The sequence below is a fragment of the Larus michahellis genome, chromosome 1, assembly GCF_964199755.1.
Source record: "Larus michahellis chromosome 1, bLarMic1.1, whole genome shotgun sequence".
Classification (NCBI taxonomy): Eukaryota; Metazoa; Chordata; class Aves; order Charadriiformes; family Laridae; genus Larus; species Larus michahellis.
In genome coordinates this window covers 207,927,039-207,945,669 of record NC_133896.1, presented here as the reverse complement: position 1 = coordinate 207,945,669, position 18,631 = coordinate 207,927,039, and the positions used below count along the sequence as shown (strand labels likewise).

At 41.6% G+C, this 18,631-nt stretch overlaps 1 protein-coding gene across 2 annotated transcripts in view; it reads left to right on the top strand.

Moving 5' to 3' along the window:
• Nucleotides 1-18,631, top strand: part of ARHGAP42 (Rho GTPase activating protein 42) — a 171,228-nt gene that overhangs the window by 145,459 nt on the left and 7,138 nt on the right. For both annotated transcript variants that reach the window (XM_074570942.1, XM_074570933.1), the window contains 5 exons: nucleotides 2,155-2,314; nucleotides 5,003-5,147; nucleotides 8,011-8,391; nucleotides 10,353-10,509; nucleotides 15,978-16,040. In XM_074570942.1, coding sequence (XP_074427043.1) covers nucleotides 2,155-2,314; nucleotides 5,003-5,147; nucleotides 8,011-8,391; nucleotides 10,353-10,509; nucleotides 15,978-16,040 — 906 coding nt within the window. The remainder of the gene's footprint in view (nucleotides 1-2,154; nucleotides 2,315-5,002; nucleotides 5,148-8,010; nucleotides 8,392-10,352; nucleotides 10,510-15,977; nucleotides 16,041-18,631) is intronic.

Below are 18,631 nucleotides of genomic sequence, written 5' to 3'. Positions count from 1 at the left end.
AGAAATTGAGCCTTTGAAGTGCTTTATAGAAAGTCCTTTCTGGTTACAATGTTATTAAATTCACCATTCCTTTTATTAACGAAGCTACCAAATTTGTAACGAAGGAAACCCAAACACAGGACAAACACTACTTTCTGTCTCATGCTACAAGACTATAGTGTTTGTCTAAGAGAGCTTAACAGTTACTGTGCAGCACAAAGCAGAGTAACATTGCAAAGGGTTGGGGTTTTTTTAAGGTTTTTCTAACAAACATAGAGATGGGTAATTCGAAATTACATTGTCATTAAAATGCTAGTGGACTTCCCAAACACCCCTTAGTCACCTAAACCAAACCTGAGATCTGTTACGGAGAAAATTAGATTAAGGTAATTAGCTAAAAATGTGCTTTAACAAAGTAGTCATTTTCATGATACGGCTTTCAAATAACCATCTCTGCCATTGTGTCTGTCTGAAGTAAAATTCTGGAAAGTTTTTTTGGCATAACTTAATGAAGCAACATAGGAAACATATAAGAAGGTAGGCATTTAATTTCCTGCAGTTTATAATCATGTTGTGTCCGATACAACCCCCTTTCCTGTGTTTCTCCTGCTTCTTGATGTAAGCGGGGTGCTGAAACATTCCTGTCCTAAATATGAGGGCACTAGTACTTCATTATAGAAGTAATTGTCCAGTCTATCTCAGCTCTCTACCAAGATAACTCTACTATTCTGTGTATCATTAGTGCCTACTCAACAGCGAGACTGAGAGAAAGGGTAATGTGTGAGTCCAGACATGGGTTTCATCCTGATCTTAAAAAAATACCCCGGTCGCCTTGGGGAAAAAATCGTATTCTTTTTGTCACTGCCTTTTTTAATCTTTCTAAGGGGATAGTATTTGTGTTATTTGCTACGAAACCCTGACATCAGATAGATCATTTTGGTAATGTTTGTATAGCATTTTAAGAACAAATCAAGGTATCTGAGAATATTATTGGAAGGAAAACGTAGCAGATGTCTCCATAAACTTGATTAACGAAGGCTGTCAGAGAAAACCAGAAGATAAGTTTGCTCCTACCTGCTAGTCTTGTAGTAAATTATGGATTTTACTGTTTCTTAATTTTACAAGGTACAAAGATTATTTTTATTATATAGAAAATGGCTAAAAAGGCTCAGCTTGACAATGATAGCAGATAGGAGTGAGAAGGAAAAGGAAACTGAACAAGTGCCTTGTAACTGATTCTATTTGGTAGCAGATTCAGTAAAATTAAGCATTAAGGCAATTAATAAAATCTTTACTTGGCATGATATTTCTCAAACGTGAGGCAATAGGGCAGCTGTGACTGGAGAATCACTGGCAGTTATTTCAAAGGATTTATGATCATGTGTTTTTTATTTGGCAAATCTTATTCATAAGGAGAGAAAAGGAGCATTGAGGATTAGTGATCGATGGTTTTCATTTTTCTATGTGATGAATTAGTGGAAAAGCTAAGTTTCTAAATTCTACATTAAGAAGAAAAATGACAGAAAAGGTACAGTAAGCAACAATAGAATATACAGAAGTAAAAGGTTAATATAGTTTAAAGCCAGAAGATGTCATTGTGATCACCTAGTGTTATTTATACCACAGAAACAATGATTTCACTGACCCTATTGTCAACCTCCTATGTTTTCAACGCATTGAGATCCTATTGCAATGTAAGTGTTTTCAGTAACTGCCTTTCCTTTACATGAACTCTAAGGTATATGGTTGAGCTCTGTTATATCATAGTATTTTCAGTCAATCGAACATCAAGTATTTGAGTTCCTGTATAATCACTGGGGAGAGACAGGTACCTACCCTAAGACTCCTAAACTTCAGATGGTCTGGATCTCTCCATGGAGACCTTCAAAGCTAGTTGCTTTTCCCTGTCAGTTATGTCAGGAACTTAAATACTTACTCTAGGAAGATATAGTCATTACCTATTAAGTTATTGCAGGGTGGGAGCCTTAATGGAAATACAGTAGTTGTACTACACGGCATTTTGACTCTAGTAAAAGTGAAAGTTTAAAACATGTTTTTAAAGTGGAGGCATGAACTTGGGATCTTGTTAAAGAAATAGTCTTACCGCGTTTTTGCCTGTTGGAATTGTAGTTTAGGACAACTATTTAATTGCATATTGTTTGTGTTCATTTAAAGGGTATCATTACACAGTCAGCAAAATCTAATGACTGTATCCAACCTTGGTGTTATCTTTGGACCAACTCTGATGAGAGCCCAAGAAGAAACCGTGGCTGCTATGATGAACATTAAGTTTCAGAATATCGTCGTTGAAATTCTGATAGAGCATTATGAAAAGGTAGAAAGACGTTATCTGACTGTTTTGTGATAAAGTGGAACTAAGATCTCGTTTTCATTACCATCCTTAAGTTCTGAAGAATAAGAGAACTAGCATTTGTAGAAGGTCATTTATAGAAAGAATACCTTCTTCACATCCCATGCTATGGATCTGTATTCCTAGCAAGTCTTTTGTGGCTGTGCAAGGTACAGATCCAAGGCATAACCTCATATGTTTTGAAGGAGTTGCTCTGAATCCTCTGTTACTTTCTGAAGATTGCTGTGTTCTTCTTATATATAGAAACAGAATGAGAAGGTCACAACTTTGCTCACAGCTCCTCCGTCTCTCTCATGCTAGCAGTGTATGAAGGTTCACTCTGGGTGGAACATGGTCATGGTCAGTCTTTCTGACCATGGCTGTCCTTTGGGGATATGCCAGCTGCACAGTGGAGAAGTAGTCCCAGCTAATGTCATGAAACACCAGCCACCCTTCAGTTCCTCTTTATGAGCAACATCAATGTGGATCCCCAACACAATCCCCCATTTCTGTGCGCTGTGTCATTTTTCATGTGTGTAGTTACTAGATCAAAAGTAAAAAAGCAAAAAAGAAAAAATAATGTATCTTAGATGTAGGTTTTATTCCTAGTTACAAGTTTTAAGCCCATTATGTCTTTGTGATTTAAAAGTTCTTGAATACTCTGGAACATACAGACTTCTCTAGCTACTTTTTTTGCTTTGAAGAAAGGCATGTCTGTGACTGCCTAGTTTATTTTGTTTTCCCCAAAGAGACCAGTGACAGCAAAGGTCCATTTCAAACTCTTTCCTGGAAGATTGAGTAAGACCTGTTTCAGGGCTTGAGAAGGAAAGTTCGTGAAATCTTAAGTACTTAACTTTCAGTCACTAGCATTGCAGGTATCAACATCACTGAAAAGCCTCCTCAGATTTTAGTTTATTTTAAACTATTTGATTTCAGAACTCATCAGAACAGTCAAGACTTCTTTTACTTGGTCATCAAAAGAAATTTTATTTTGGGGGTCTTTTGTTGATAGATATGACCTTCTCTGACGACTAGGAAAACAAAGTGAAAAAAGTTTGGGTTTTTTCCATTTCACGTTACTTAGCTAAGGGACAGTTCCCAGCCAATAAAAGGATCTCCTGCACTGGTTGGTCAGTAAGTACTGACAGTACTGCTTGGTATCATCAGTTATATTTCATGGGGACTCTTCAAACTCGGTATGATACTGATAGCCTCCTTGCCTGTAACTCCAAAACATGTGTATTACATGTTTCCAACACTGAATTTCCCTTCCAAAAAATTACAAGCTCATTGAATACAAAGACCATGGCTGCACAACTAAAATCACCCTTGCTCTATTTCTCTGTCTACAGACATAATTCTGTATTGATGTGCTACTCACTAATGCCTAATACAGTATTAATATACTTCAAGACCATCTCAACATGTCCATTAAAGTATTTGCTACCAGAAAAGTATATTTGCTTTCTTCCACTTGTCTGAGTGGCATGGAGCTATCTTTTCATTGCTTGCTTCATCCTCTTCTGGGAGTGCCTATTGGTAGGGTATTCAGAAATCCTTGCAGAGATCTGTTTTGGCATCGCGTGGTATTTAACCTACGACACTTGTCCCTCTCTACACTATGGAGATTAGACACTTCTAATTCCTTCAGTAGCTTAACTGAATAGGCGTTCTTTGTCTGTAAAACCTCTTCTCCATTCCACAGAACTAATTCCACCTCCTTCCACAGAATGTCATAAGAGATACTCAGTAGAGTTTACAGGCTACGCTAGGAGGAATAGGTGAGAGAGGACATCTGGAAGAAACACACGCAAATCTTTTGGTTGTATTTCTTGCTTTGCTCATCCTCCAAGGCAATTATCATTTTTACTAGAAGTATCCAAAAGGGTTCTTAGGTTCTTTCAAGACCTGTACTGCTCGTGTCTTGGATATTGCAGAACAGGTGATACAGATGAAAGTCAAGCAAATTACAGGACTTTCTGTATTGTCCTTGCTGGGAAGCATGCCATGCTTATCAGCAAAGAGTTCTTCAAAACCTCATGTGTACCTGTGTCAGATCGCAGTAGTCAGATACAGAAAAAATTTTAGTTTTTTCTGCAGTAATGAAGTGCAAAATTGACCAGTGGTAAAAGTTGTATGTAAAAGAGAAAAATCAGGAAATGCTCTGAACATAAAGATGTTCCTCATCAAACTTGACGTATTTGTCAAAATAAAATGGTTCTCTGAAATAGAAACTGGTTTGTAATAAGTTATGACTAAAACAAATTTATGTTATATACAAAATCTTTCATAGAACAGAGAAAAAAATCAATCTTTTCATAATATTTTAGAAAAATTATTATTTCTTGGGCAGGAGTTAGTTGTAAGCACATATTGTAAGTTTCACAATGTAGACACCAAGCACTTCTTAACAAGCACTTAGAAAATAGAACTCTTTTTATAGAAGAAATATTTTGGTATAATTAGTATAAATTTTATGTGCAGCTCAGTATTGTAGTTCTTAAATTGTAAAATGAGATGAGAGCAAAGCTTATATTCTGTGAATTTACTCTTGTAATGCATTACAGCATTAATTTCAGGTGTAGTGGTGAGGAAAACAAATGGAAGTGTAAGAGTACCTCTATTGTTTACATCATTTATTTTCCCTTCTTTTTCTTTTTTTTAATCATGCAGATATTTCACACTGCACCAGATCCCAATATTCCTCTTCCCCAACCTCAGTCCCGATCAGGTTCAAGAAGAACACGAGCAATTTGTCTCTCCACAGGTTCACGTAAACCCAAAGGAAGATATACACCATGTCTAGCAGATCCTGACAGTAAGTTTGTCCTTGTTGACTCATTATCTTCCTTCTTATGTCTTGTCTTTTAACTTTCCTGGATAATATCCATTAAGTATTGTATTCCAATAATTGCAAGCATAACAGTTGGGGGTTGGTCAGCTTTTTAACCTCTGTGAGTCACAGCCGCACTGTTGAATGACTGCATTCCTTGCTCCTCTCATATGAGAAAGGATGTTTGGTTTTAGGCAAGTCTTGTATTGCGTATAGTGTTCAAAAATCATTTAGAGTAGACTCTATATTCTTATCTAAAGGTAGGCTACTTTGGAACTCAAAAGTTCATTACATGAAGTTGATCTCGTTTGATTTTAAGATGATTGTTAAGGTTGGGAAACTGTAAATAGAATCTTTCCTCTCCTCCTGTAATAAATGTAATTCAGTCAAGGTCAGGAGATCAAAACCATTCCTTGGCTTTCTTCACATGCATGAAACTGTGGTCATTGGTTCAAAGTCAGCCACTGCCTAGCTTGCCAAAACCACTGAAACTTTGTTAGTTTTTCTGGAATAGAAACAAACTCTAATATTTTGTGGAGAAACAGTGTATTTATCATATGGCTTACTGTTCAACAGCGGGGAGTTATGTTTATAATTAAGCACTGCTTAGAATGCTTATTCATTTTCATGTAGATGTGACTATTATAAAGTCTCACTTCATTCGTTTTCATCTAGTGGGCTGTCACTTTTTTAGATACTGGCTGTACCAGTAAGAAGTATTGAAACTTCAGCAAAGATTAAGTTGTTGACAGTTCCACTACTGCAACAGACTTTCAAAAGAATTTCTGTGTCCCTTGGTTCCTCAAGGAGGTTGCCATGAAACTGGTACAATAAGTTAATCCACAGTTAAGGTGCATCTGCTCTTGAGGATCTGTAGTAATTCTAAAGTCTGTAATGTTAGGAAATGTATCCTCAGTATACTCTTGCACAGGTACTGCGTTTTCCATATGTTTATGGTACATGATTCCAGCCAGTGAGAGTTTAAATACTAAATTAGAGCAATAGCTGCCTGCACATCGACTGTCAGTGTGAATGGCAGGGGAGCCCAAGTAAGAAGTTACAGAGGAACCGTCAGTTACATTCACCAGAGGACAAACTGGGCAAGTTTCAAATGGTTTTCACTGTGTAAATGCAATGAATGAATGCCAGCATAAAAAAAAGGGTCATTTCTGCACAAGCGTTTTGCAGAATGTATGCAAGCTCCCACTTCTTCCTTCAGACACGTCTTGTGCTGGCAGCTTGATTGGAACCAGGTCTGACCCAAGAGCTCTCCACTCGTGCTTTGCTTGCTACCTCAAGCTCAACACTTGCTTACACAAGTTCCCGTTAAGATCTCGCTTGTGCCTGGAAGGCCAAGGCAGAAGCAGAGTTATTCTCCTTGCCAGATACCTCTAGGTGTGGCTGGAGACAGGCAAGAGAGAGCCTTGGCATCTGGCAGTAGCAATTTCTGAAGTACTAGGTGGTTTTAAGTCATCATTTAAATGAAGCACGAACGCTTAACTATATTGCAAGAAATTAAGGAATTCTGTATGGCATGACAAAATGAGATATAGGTTTCAGCTGGTAGGGAATGTTAGAAAATTATAGAAAATGCATCTGAAAAATTTAGGCTTCAGCCAGTCTTGCGATTTTGAAGGGACTAATGGTCTGTAAAGGAGCAAGATGGGGGACAATTTAATCTGAAATACCAGAATTCTGGCCAGAAGTGGACAGAATATTTTACAGTACTGTACCAATGGCACTGCTGTTGTCAGATCGGCTCACTGTGCAAGGCACTGGTATTTGTGACCTTATCTGTAGTATTGTGTGTGGTTATGGTCACTTGTTCCCAAGGATATTGAAACATTTGGAGGCAAAAGCAGCTATATCATATTGATATCTTATAACTACTGTGTGGTTGAAGAATATGTATGCCCTGCTTCTTGTGAAATTTGTGAATTACATCTCCTGTCTTTTGGGAAAAAATCCTACCGGAAACCAATGTATGACTTACTAGACTGAATCCAGTCTTCAAAATAATTCAGTCCTCACTGTCCTATAGGCCAGTCCTTCCTCAGTTCTGATGAGCGTTCCTACCTTTATATCATCAGCAAATTTCTTTAGGATATTCCTGCTTTTTGTTGCAAAAGATTATTGGAAACAAAATCAGTACAAAGATTTTTGTGTAGGTTGGTAAATTTCTCTAATATCAGTCTAATTAAAGAAATCTGTCAAGTGTTCATCATTCAGGTTGCAAATAAAGGAATGAGTTGTTTTCCTTCTGCAGGATAGATATTTCATGAAAGGTATGATGACTCAGAAAACAGGATATCTATAGCTAGACTTATGGACTAGTGTTACAGAGACCGCAGAGATCCTCAGCAGCTTGGTAACCAAAATAAAATTCAATTCTTGCGCCGGCTGGCAATAAAGCCATGCATTTAAGAACATAAGTGTGACAAGCACCACAACATTTGCCTTATCATGGAAATCCAGCAAGATACTCACCACAAAGATACTGTAACATCATAACTGTTGAATTTTCAAGGATTATTTGTGTTGCAGGCAGTTATTTTAAAATGCAGACTTCTGTGTGAAATAGTTTAGCCTGTAGCTCATTACGTTCATCAGCTCTAAAAAAATAGCCACAAAAGGCAGCTGCTTCAGGTTAAAGGTAGGAATGTGTGTGAAACTCAGAGTAACTAAGTAGATATTTTGTGTTAATAATCATTGCCTCTGAAACCTCATATTAATGATTTTGATGACAAGTAAGGTACAAGCAGATAAAGGTGGCATGAGAGTAATGCACGTGATTAGAAAAAAATAATATTTTTTTCTCTCTTTCTCCCCTCTCCTCATTCCTCCCTAGGTGACTCGTACAGCAGTAGCCCAGACAGCACTCCCATGGGCAGCATTGAATCTCTCTCTTCTCACTCCTCTGAGCAGAACAGCACCACCAAGTGCGCGCCCTCGCAGCCCAGGGAGAAGTCAGGAGGGATTCCATGGATTGCCTCTCCGCCTTCTTCTAATGGCCAGAAGAGTTCAGGTCTCTGGACTACAAGTCCAGAATCCTCATCAAAGGAGGATGCAACCAAAACAGATGTCGAGTCAGATTGCCAAAGTGTAGCTTCTGTCACTGGACCAGAGAATGCCTCTCCACCAACAGACCTGACCAAAAAGAGTTCTTACAGTCTGTCTGGGCTGAAAAGGTCTTCAGCATCTTCCCTTAGATCAATTCCATCAGCTGAAGGTAATTTCCAAGGTTGTTTAAAGACATCAGTGTTTACTGTGACACATAGAAAACAAGAGCTGCATCTGAAAGCTAATGATATTCATGAATCTTTTGTGTTTATTTTCTTAATTTTTGTGGTATGTTCTTTCAGTCTTCAAACTGCTTCTGACATAGTCCCACTGTTTGTTAACTGTAAAGTTCACACAGCTTAAAAGATAGAAGTGTTTCTCAGAATTTAGAGTACTCTCTATCCTGCTCTGCCTTATGGTATAAGAAGAGTTGGTAACTATGGTTTATCACTGTATCAAAGGAATGAATCCTTGAAACATGACTGATATTGATGAAAGCTAGCATTTAAATTAAAAAAGCACTAGGCTTAACATGTTTAGTAAATAGCAGTTTTGTCACTCCTTGTCGATTATGTATAGTTATGTTTTTTACCATCTATGCTTTTAGTTGAGATAGGACTGGACAGATGGGATAAAAAGGTAATCCCTGGCATGAAACATATGTCCGATACCCTGCTGATGGAATAGCTGCTTCATTCTGCCCTACGTGCATGGTTTGTTATCCAGTACTGCAAGTAGATTAGCTTGAACACAAGATTATGGCTGAATGGTCCTGTACGTGGACATGATGTGCAAGAACAGACACAAGTTTGCAAACCCAACTTTAGAAATCCAATTTCAGTGCACAAGTTAGGACACCAGTCTTTCTGTTCAGTCAGAGAAGGACGCCGCTTCGAAGAACACCTTCTGAGCACCTAAGTTGAGCCTATATCCCAAATAAGCCTGTAGACAAGGCTCCTTCCAAGGCAGAGAAGCTTCGTAATTTAGACATCTCTGCTAAATGCTAAGTTAGCTGAAATGCCTGTGAACCCCTGCTGTGTCTGTGATTACATGAGGTGATATTGCACTATATTGACAGCTATGTGGAAATGACTTCAGAAGAAACACCTTCTGAGCTGTCAATAGTATAAGTAATACAAGTACGCGTAGGGTAAGTATGTGGTTGTGTGCAAAGTCCTAAAAGTTTAAGAAAGTTCTCTCCCCTCTGCCCCCCATGGAGTGTGCGAGCTTTTTCCTAAGACTTACAGATATGAAGTAGTGTTATATTAAAAGTATTAATAATTTAGCATAATAATAATTAACAATAATTTATAATATAGAATAATACCATAGAATTAACATATTAATAATATAGGTATTGGTTTCCTATTTTGGGATCTCTTTGTATTATGACAGCTTTTAGAGCATTATTAAGCATTTGTTCTTCTTGGGAATAAAGAAACACAGGAGCAGATGCAGTTATTGTCTTGCAGAATATATATGTAAACAGGGCAGCAGTCCACAGACAGATCAGCTTAAAGGATACATGTGGTCATGCCTTGTATTCATTAAGAGAACTTTTTTTGTGTGCAGTACAATCTGTACAGCTATAGATTTGTTTTATCAAGTTACAGTAGCAATTGTTTTAGGCAACTCGTAACATTAATTTCTAAGTATTTTTCCTAAACTTCATGCACTGGATACTGAAATATTAATTCTTACAAATTAACGTGGTCTGATTTCATAGTGGACACTGCTTTGAGCAGGAATTTGGACTAGATGACTTCCTGAGATCCCTTGCAACACAAATTTTTTCTACAATTCTACGCAGTGTGCTACTTTATAAATGTTTTTATTGTCACTTTTTAGTGAACATACTGTCTAGCCATTTCAGTACAATGTAATTTTTTAGCCTTCGCAATTTTAATGTCATTTTTTCATTCTTACTGTTGGTCCTTTTCTCCTGGCTTTCTGCCTGAAAGACTGTTTCTTCTCTGCCTTAGTAAGTACTTTCTCTACCTATTTTACTTCTTTTTTTAGAAAAAACAAACAAAAAAAATCCAACAACAAAAACTTTGCATGTTAAACACTTGTTGTGAAACAACTTCAAATTAGCTTTAATATTCCCTATAATTTGGTTGTTTTCTTTAGGTAACAAAAGCTGCAGTGGATCTATACAGAGCTTATCTTCAACAGATACCAAAGATACACCAAAGCCTCCACCAAACCCTGATTTGCCTCCCAAAATGTGCAGGAGATTAAGATTAGATACTGCATCGAGTAATGGCTATCAAAGACCAGGATCTGTGTAAGTCATCAAGGCCCTTTGGAGATTTGTGTTATGGTATTGCCTACTATAAAGTCATCCCAGAGAGCTACATAAGTAGTTGAAAAAGCATCCATGAATACTTGATTTGAATATTTCTGTATTTGTGAATTACTTATCTAGCTTCATTAAAATTATAAACAAAGGAGACACGGCACAAAGTCTGTTGGTCAGTTGAAAGACTCCCATTGACTTCATTAGATTACAGATAAGGTCTATAATGAATAAATCTATCTTTGGAAAGTGATCGTATTATTATCTCTGCTTCTTCTGGAATTTAATGTTTCAAGGAGCATAAATGCCACTTACTGTCCATGCTGTTACGTCAGGAAGATCATCAGATCTTATTGTGTAAGACCAAAATTGGAGAAAGGAAAAAAAAACCACAAACTTGTGCTCTGAAATGTCTTTGGTTGCTGCCTGTTAAATAGTTGGTATCTTTGTTTTTTCCTAACAGTTGATTGATGGGGTTTTTTTTGGGGGGGAGGGTAGAAAGGAGGATAGTTCTAAGCAGTAGAGATTATAATTTAGCTCATTGAGATTTGGGTTAGCAATGTTTCTCAGTGCTTTTAGCACAAATTTAAGAGTCAGAAGATCATTGCTGTAATTGTGACTTTGCCTCAGGATATCTCAGTCCCTATGAACAAGTAAGTCTCCACTGGGGAAGGGAATCGTGGCAAAAAAGGCCGGGAAAGGGGCTCGTTTTTGAGGCTTTTCCAGCCTGGAAAAGCGGCCAGCCAGAGCCGGTGCCCGGCGCTTCCCGGGGTGGTAACAGCTGAGGAGGAGCGGGGCAGAACCAGCACCCCACACACAAAAGCAGCCCTTCGGGAGCGCAGCGACCAGGTCGCTGGGCACCGACCAAACCAGCAGCGAGCGGGCGTTCCCTGGGTGTCACCCGTGGAACCGCCCGGGAGCACCAGAGAGGGGTGCACATCGGTGAGGCAACACTAGCGGTGGACATGGTCTCCACCAGGTCTGTAGCCAAAGCCAGAAGGAATAAAGCGACACAAACGGACGTGATGAAGAGACGTGCAGCCGTCCAGGCGACGGGCTGCATGGAATGTCTGTCGCTCTGGCAGGAGGACAGCAAAGACGGTACCTGTGTGCGCTGCGACCAGGTAAATGATCTGCTCAGCCTGGTGGCTGAGCTTAAGGAGGAAGTGGAAAGACTGAGGAGCATTCGGGAGTGTGAAAGGGACATTAATTGGTGGAGCCACAGCCTGCCATCCTTGGGGAAAAAGCAGCAGGAGGAGGCTCCACGAGAGAGAGAGGATCCCCTGCCCTCTTGTCACCAGGCAGAAGGAGGGGAGCTGGGAGAGGATGGGGGGGAATGGAAGCGGGTACCTGCTCGCGGCAGCAGGAGAGCCCCCTCCAGACCCCCCATCCCCCCCCAGGTGCCCGTACCGAACAGATACGGGCCTCTGGAGGTAGATGGGGAGGGAACTAAGGGTGCTGATAAAGCCCCATCCAGGGAGTCGCCGAAGCAGCCAGCTCCACGCGTTAAGGCTGCTGCTGTGAAGAGCAGGAGAAGGGCAATAGTCACAGGGGGTTCCATTCTGAAGGGAACTGAGGGTCCCATATGCAGGCCGGACCCTTCCCACAGGGAGGTCTGTTCCCTCCCTGGGGCCCGTGTTAAGGATACAGCCAGGAAGCTTCCTGGCCTGATACGGCCCTCGGATTATTACCCTCTTTTGATCTTACAGGCAGACAGTGAGGAGCTGGAGAGTAGAAGTCTGAGGGCAATGAAGAAAGATTTCAGGGCCTTGGGACGGCTTGTCAAGGGTTCGGGAGCACAAATTGTGTTCTCCTCTGCCCTTCCAGCTTTGGGGACTGAGGAATAGGTAAACAAGAAAATTGGACGGATCAACACCTGGCTCCAAAACTGGTGCTACGAGCAGGGTTTTGGGTTCACTGATCATAGTTTGATCTACAGGACACCGGGCCTGCTCACTAAGAATGGGAAAACCCTATCCCAAAAGGGGAAGAGGGTATTAGGCCAAGAGTTAGCAAGGCTCATGGACAGGGCTTTAAACTACTATCGAAGGGGGAAGGGGATAAAACCAGGCCCACTAGTAATGAGCCTAGGGATAAAGGGCCAAGGATGGGGGTGAAATCGGTAGCCCAGCTCAAGTGCGTCTACACAAATGCACGTAGCGTGGGCAACAAACGGGATGAGCTGGAAGCCATTGTGCAGCAGGACAGCTATGATGTAGTTGCCATCACGGAAACGTGGTGGGATGACTGTCACGACTGGAATGCTGTGATGAAAGGCTATCAGCTCTTCAGAATGGATAGGCAAGGGAGGAGAGGCGGGGGTGTGGCTCTGTGCATTCGGCAATGTTTCGATTGTATAGAGCTAGATTCCAGTGATGATGAAGTCGAGTGTTTATGGGTAAGGTTGAAGGGGAAGGGAAATAAAGGAGATGTTGTGCTGGGAGTATGCTACAGGCCGCCTGGTCAGGATGAGGAGACAGATGAGGTATTCTATAAGCAGCTGGCTGAAGTCTTGCAATCGCCAGCCCTTGTTCTGGTTGGGGACTTCAACCTGTGGGGTATCTGCTGGAAATACAACACATCAGAGAGCAGGCAGGCTATGAGGTTCCTTGAGTGCATGGAAGATAACTTCCTGACACAACTGGTAGGGGAGCCTACCAGGGGAAGTGCCTTGCTAGATCTACTGCTCACAAACAGAGAAGGACTAGTGGGAGGTGTGGTGGTCAGAGGTCGTCTTGGGTTTAGTGATCATGAAATGGTCAAGTTTTCAATTCGTAGTGATGTAAGGAGTGGGGTTAGTAAAACCTCCACCTTGGACTTCCAGAGGGCAGACTTTGACTTATTCAGGATGCTGGTTGAGAGAGTCTCTTGGGAGACAGTCCTGAAGGGCAAAGGGGTCCAGGAAGGCTGGACGCTCTTCAAGAAGGAAATCTTAAAGGCCCACGAGCAGGCTGTCCCCAAGTGTCGCAAGTCTAAAGGGCGGGGAAAATGGCCAGTCTGGATGAATAAGGAACTTATGATGGGACTTAGGAATAAAAGGAGGGTTTACCACCTTTGGACGAAGGGACAGGCCACTCAGGAGGAGTACAGAGATCTCGTTAGGTTATACAGAGAGAAAATTAGGGAGGCAAAAGCCCAGCTGGAGCTCAACTTGGCCACTAACATTAAGGACAACAAAAAAAGCTTTTATAAATACATCAACAAAAAGAAAGCCAGGGAGAATCTCCATCCCTTACTGGACGCAGGGGGGAAAGTTGCAACCAATGATGAGGAGAAGGCTTAGATACTTAATGCCTTCTTTGCCTCTGTCTTCAATAGTCAGACCAGCTATCCCCAGGGTGCTCAGCCTCCTGAGCTGGAAGATAAGGATGGAGAGCAGAACAACCCACCCATAATCCAGGAGGAAGTAGTCAATGATCTGCTTCTGCACCTAGACGTACATAAGTCTATGGGGCCAGATGGGTTTCACCCAAGAGTACTCGGGGAGCTGGCGGGAGAGCTCACCAAGCCTCTCTCCATCATTTGTCAACAATCCTGGTCAACAGGGCAGGTGCCAGGTGACTGGAGGGTGGCTAATGTGATGCCCATCTACAAGAAGGGTCGGAAGGAGGATCCGGGGAACTATAGGCCTGTCAGCCTGAACTTGGTACCAGGAAAGATTGTGGAGAGGATCATCTTGAGTGAGCTCTCATGGCAAGTGCAGGGCTGCCAAGGGATCAGGGCCAGCCAGCATGGGTTTAGGAAAGGGAGGCCCTGCTTAACCAACCTGATCTCTTTCTATGACCATGTGACCCACCTTCTGGATGCGGGGAAGGCTGGGGACGTTGTCTATCTGGACTTTGGGAAGGCCTTTGACACCATCCCCCACAGCATTCTCCTGGAGAAGCTGGCGAATCATGGCATAGACAAGCGTACTCTTTGCTGGGTTAAAAACTGGCTGGATGGCCGTGCCCAGAGAGTTGTGATTAATGGGGTGAAATCCTCTTGGCGGCCGGTCACCAGTGGTGTCCCTCAGGGCTCAGTTTTGGGGCCAGTTTTGTTTAATATCTTTATTGATGATCTGGATGAGGGGATTGAGTGCACCCTCAGTAAGTTTGCAGATGACACCAAACTAGGTGGGAGTGTTGATCTGCTTGAGGGTAGGAAGGCTCTACAGAGGGACCTGGACAGGCTGGATCGATGGGCCAAGGCCAACTGTATGAGGTTTAAGAAGGCCAAGTGCCGGGTCCTGCATTTTGGTCACAACAACCCCAAGCAGCGCTACAGGCTTGGGGCTGAGTGGCTGGAAAGCTGCCCAGCAGAAAAGGACCTGGGGGTGCTGGTGGACGGCCAGCTTAACATGAGCCAGCAGTGTGCCCAGGTGGCCAAGAAGGCCAACAGCATTCTGGCTTGTACCAGGAATAGTGTGGCCAGCAGGAGCAGGGAAGTGATCGTGCCTCTGTACTCGGCACTGGTGAGGCCTCACCTCGAGTGCTGTGTTCAGTTCTGGGCCCCGCTGTACAAGAGGGACATTGAAGTGCTGGAGCGTGTCCAGAGGAGAGCTACCAGGCTGGTGAGGGGTCTGGAGACCAGGTCATGTGAGGAGAGGCTGAGGGAGCTGGGCATGTTTAGCTTGGAGAAGAGGAGGCTGAGGGGAGACCTCATTGCCCTCTACAACTACCTGAAAGGAGGTTGGAGAGAGGTGGGTGTTGGCCTCTTCTCCCAGGTGAATAATGACAGGACCAGAGGAAATGGTCTGAAGTTGTGGCAGGGGAGGTTTAGATTAGATATTAGGAAGAACTACTTTACTGACAGAGTGGTCAGGCACTGGAACAGCCTGCCCAGGGAGGTGGTTGAATCACCATCTCTGGAGGTATTTAAAAAATGTCTAGATTTGGCACTTCAGGGCATGCTCTAGTGGCAGAGATTGTGGGTTGTTTGGTTGGACTCGATGATCTTAAGGGTCCTTTCCAACCATGAAGATTCTGTGATTCTGTGTGATTTCCAGATCTGCAGAGCACCAGGAAGTTCTCCAGATACTGCAGGACTCCATTCAGCCTCTCCACTTTTCAAACTGGAAGGGATCACTGTAATCATTTCACAGACTGTTGTGTCTTAAACAGAGAATCCTGCCCAGCTCAGAGTTCCAGCATGATAGTGACAGGCTGGCAGTAAAAGCATTTCCAATATATCTATCGGCCATTCATGAAGAGAATTTTAAGTATAGGGTGTTGAGATTTCTCTTGCTGACTCAGCAAGGCACTAGAGCATGTGGAAGTCAGGCCCCAGTTGGGTTACGTTCTTTAGAATTCTGCTGAATAGGGGCTGAAATTTAGCTTTTGAATTCTGTTTCTCTAAGTGAATAATTAAAGTAATTTTTTTAAATGTGTCCATATCTTTAGATGATTAAAAATGAAGTTAGTCTGTGTGTTTTATTAATGAGCAGAGTATAAAGCAAGGTGCTGCTTTATTTTCAGAGTGGCCGCAAGAGCCCAGTTGTTTGAAAGTGCTGGTTCACTTAAACAAGTTTCTTCAGGACGGTAAGTGCTTTGTAGTATTTAACAATTTCTAAAATCCTTTCTGTTTTGTTGGCTTCAAAGATTGAAATAGAAGCATTGGAGCTTTGTTCTGTGTCTTTTGAACAGCATCATGTGTCATGCAAAATTTTTGCATGGTTTATTAAACTCGTCCTTGCTCCAGAAGTAAACTAAATCTAACAGAGAGTACCAGCCTATCTGGCTGTTCCATCGCCTGGGGGAACTGCAGTGAGAGATGCTCAGGTTAGGGATCTGCTTAAGGACACGGCTACAAGAATAAATTAACAGGATTTAAATTAGGCTGAGGGTGCTGTACTTATTCCATAGAGCTGTTTGTATATACATGCTTTCAGCAGGGTAGCAAACGTGCTAGTTTATCGTAATGTGCTCATGTAGGCAAGTTCTGAATAACAGCTGCTTTAGAAAGTTCAGGATTAACATGATCAGGATTCCTGTCTTTCCCATCACACCTTCCATGCCTCAGTATCTGTCTGGAGAAACTGTTCCCCTTTCTTCTTGGTAGTGTGCAGCAGGATTTATTTACATTTTCTTTACAATTGCCTGCATTTATGTAGTGGATTTGATTCATTCTTATAGTAAGTTAGAATGTTCTGGTAAATGTTTGTCTAGGAAGCTGTATCTTCCATACATTACTAACCGGCCTACATTTAATAGGCTAAGGCAAATAGTCAAATAAATGGATGTGGGAAAAAGTCTGTCTCTCTTTTCACTGTCCCTGTGTTTCAAGTTCTCTGAGAGAGAACGTATCTTTTTGTCCATCACTTTACACACTGATACCAAGAACGGTCAATCAAGCTTCCAAGAATTGTCAAGCTTACTGGAACTGTCAAGCAATAGGAAAAAAACCCAACACATTAATCCATGAATCTAAAATAGCACAGCTGTAAATGCAGATGCCAGATAAACTGCTGAGATGTGCAGCAGTGGAATATGGCTGTCTTCTCTGGCAGATCTAGCAGGGGCGAGAAGGAGAAAGCTGACCTGCAAAAGGCCCACTGGTTTTGTTCGAGAGAAGCAGCTTACATGAATCAAGGCTGATCTTGTTTTGTGTAGTACATGAACTGTAAGGTGACCAAAAAAGAGGGTGGCAGGGGAGAAAGGGAGATGAAAACAGCAGGGCATTAATTTAAAGAAGAAAAGTATAAATGGAGACTGGAATGTTCTTAAGCCAGTGCACTAAGCTGAGAGTGATGGCTGCTTCGCCAGTCCTGCATCATTTCACCTCCACCACTGTTCCTTCTCTTATTTTGTAATGCTCCCTTCTTGTAAACTCTCCCCTGTTGTTCCCTGGGAGCCTGTGCCACATGTATCTGTATATCAAAAGCAGGTAAGAAGCAAAAACCTGTCAAAGGAAAAAGGTAGCAGTTTGATAATGGATATGGAGAGCAGATTACAAAGCCAAAAACGCTGAAAGGCTTAATAGCTGCTCTACTTCAGCCTTCCTAAGAAAGCAGAAGAGCAACAGTAACAAGGATGATGGAAAACGAGAAGAGAGCAGGCAAAATGAGGAAGAAATAAGAAGTAGCTTAGCTGTTGTTATAGTGCTGCTCAAGTCGGAGTAAGATTTTGCAATTCAGCGCCAGCTTTTATTTACCTCTCATGCATGTTATGAACATGAAGGCTAATTTAAAACTTCAGGATAATCTTTTTTTTCTCTGAACTATCTGGAAATCATGGTAATTACATCATGATCCACCCAGTAGAAAGGCCTTCTGAGTTCATAACTCTACCATCTCATGAATATATGCAGGACAGAGTGTAAGACAGCTAAACTATTTTTAAGCTCTCTGGTTTGATACCAGAAATACTCAAGTCAAGATGGTGTTGAACTCTGTGCAGGGGTAACTTACCCTGCTAAAAATAACTAGTTTTGAAATTTTAAGCTATTGCTTACCTATGCATTATAGTATCTAAGTAGCTTCATTCTTACTTGAAGTGTCTGTTGCCTGTTTTGGTCATTTGTACAGCAAACGGATCAAAAGTACATATATGGTTTTGCAGTGTCACATTGTCATCTGTATTTGAGCAGATAATTTTTACTCAATGCTTTACCACCACAGTGGCCTGGTCTTACTTAATTCCTTCTTCCCATTAATCTTTGCAACTCTGCTTTCTGACTTTGTATGATGCAATATCTCTAATACAAGTATGTCTGTCCCTTTTTTTTTAATGCTGGAGCATTGTTTCACCTGGCTGTTTTCTCTCTTGTATACATGAGTACATAACGCTATAGTACAGATTTGTTTTAGTCAGTAAGAGAACGAGAGGCCACAGTACATGTTTTAGGATTGGACAGGGAAGACCAAAATGTTGTGCCCTGTGCAACCTGTGCTCTCTTTTTCCAATTCCAGAATTACTTGGACTTCTCGCTCTTCCCATTCTTTCCCTCCTGACTTCAAGTTTATTAATCATCCATATCTCAGACTGTAGTATTAAGCTACTGAGACCAATCCCTATTGCTACTCTAGTCTGCACTTGAAAGAGGCAAAGGAGTTTTCCTACTGCTTTCACAAGATTTGCAGTTACCCAACAGTTTTAGTAAGGCCTGTGGTCTCTTTATTGCAGCATCTATA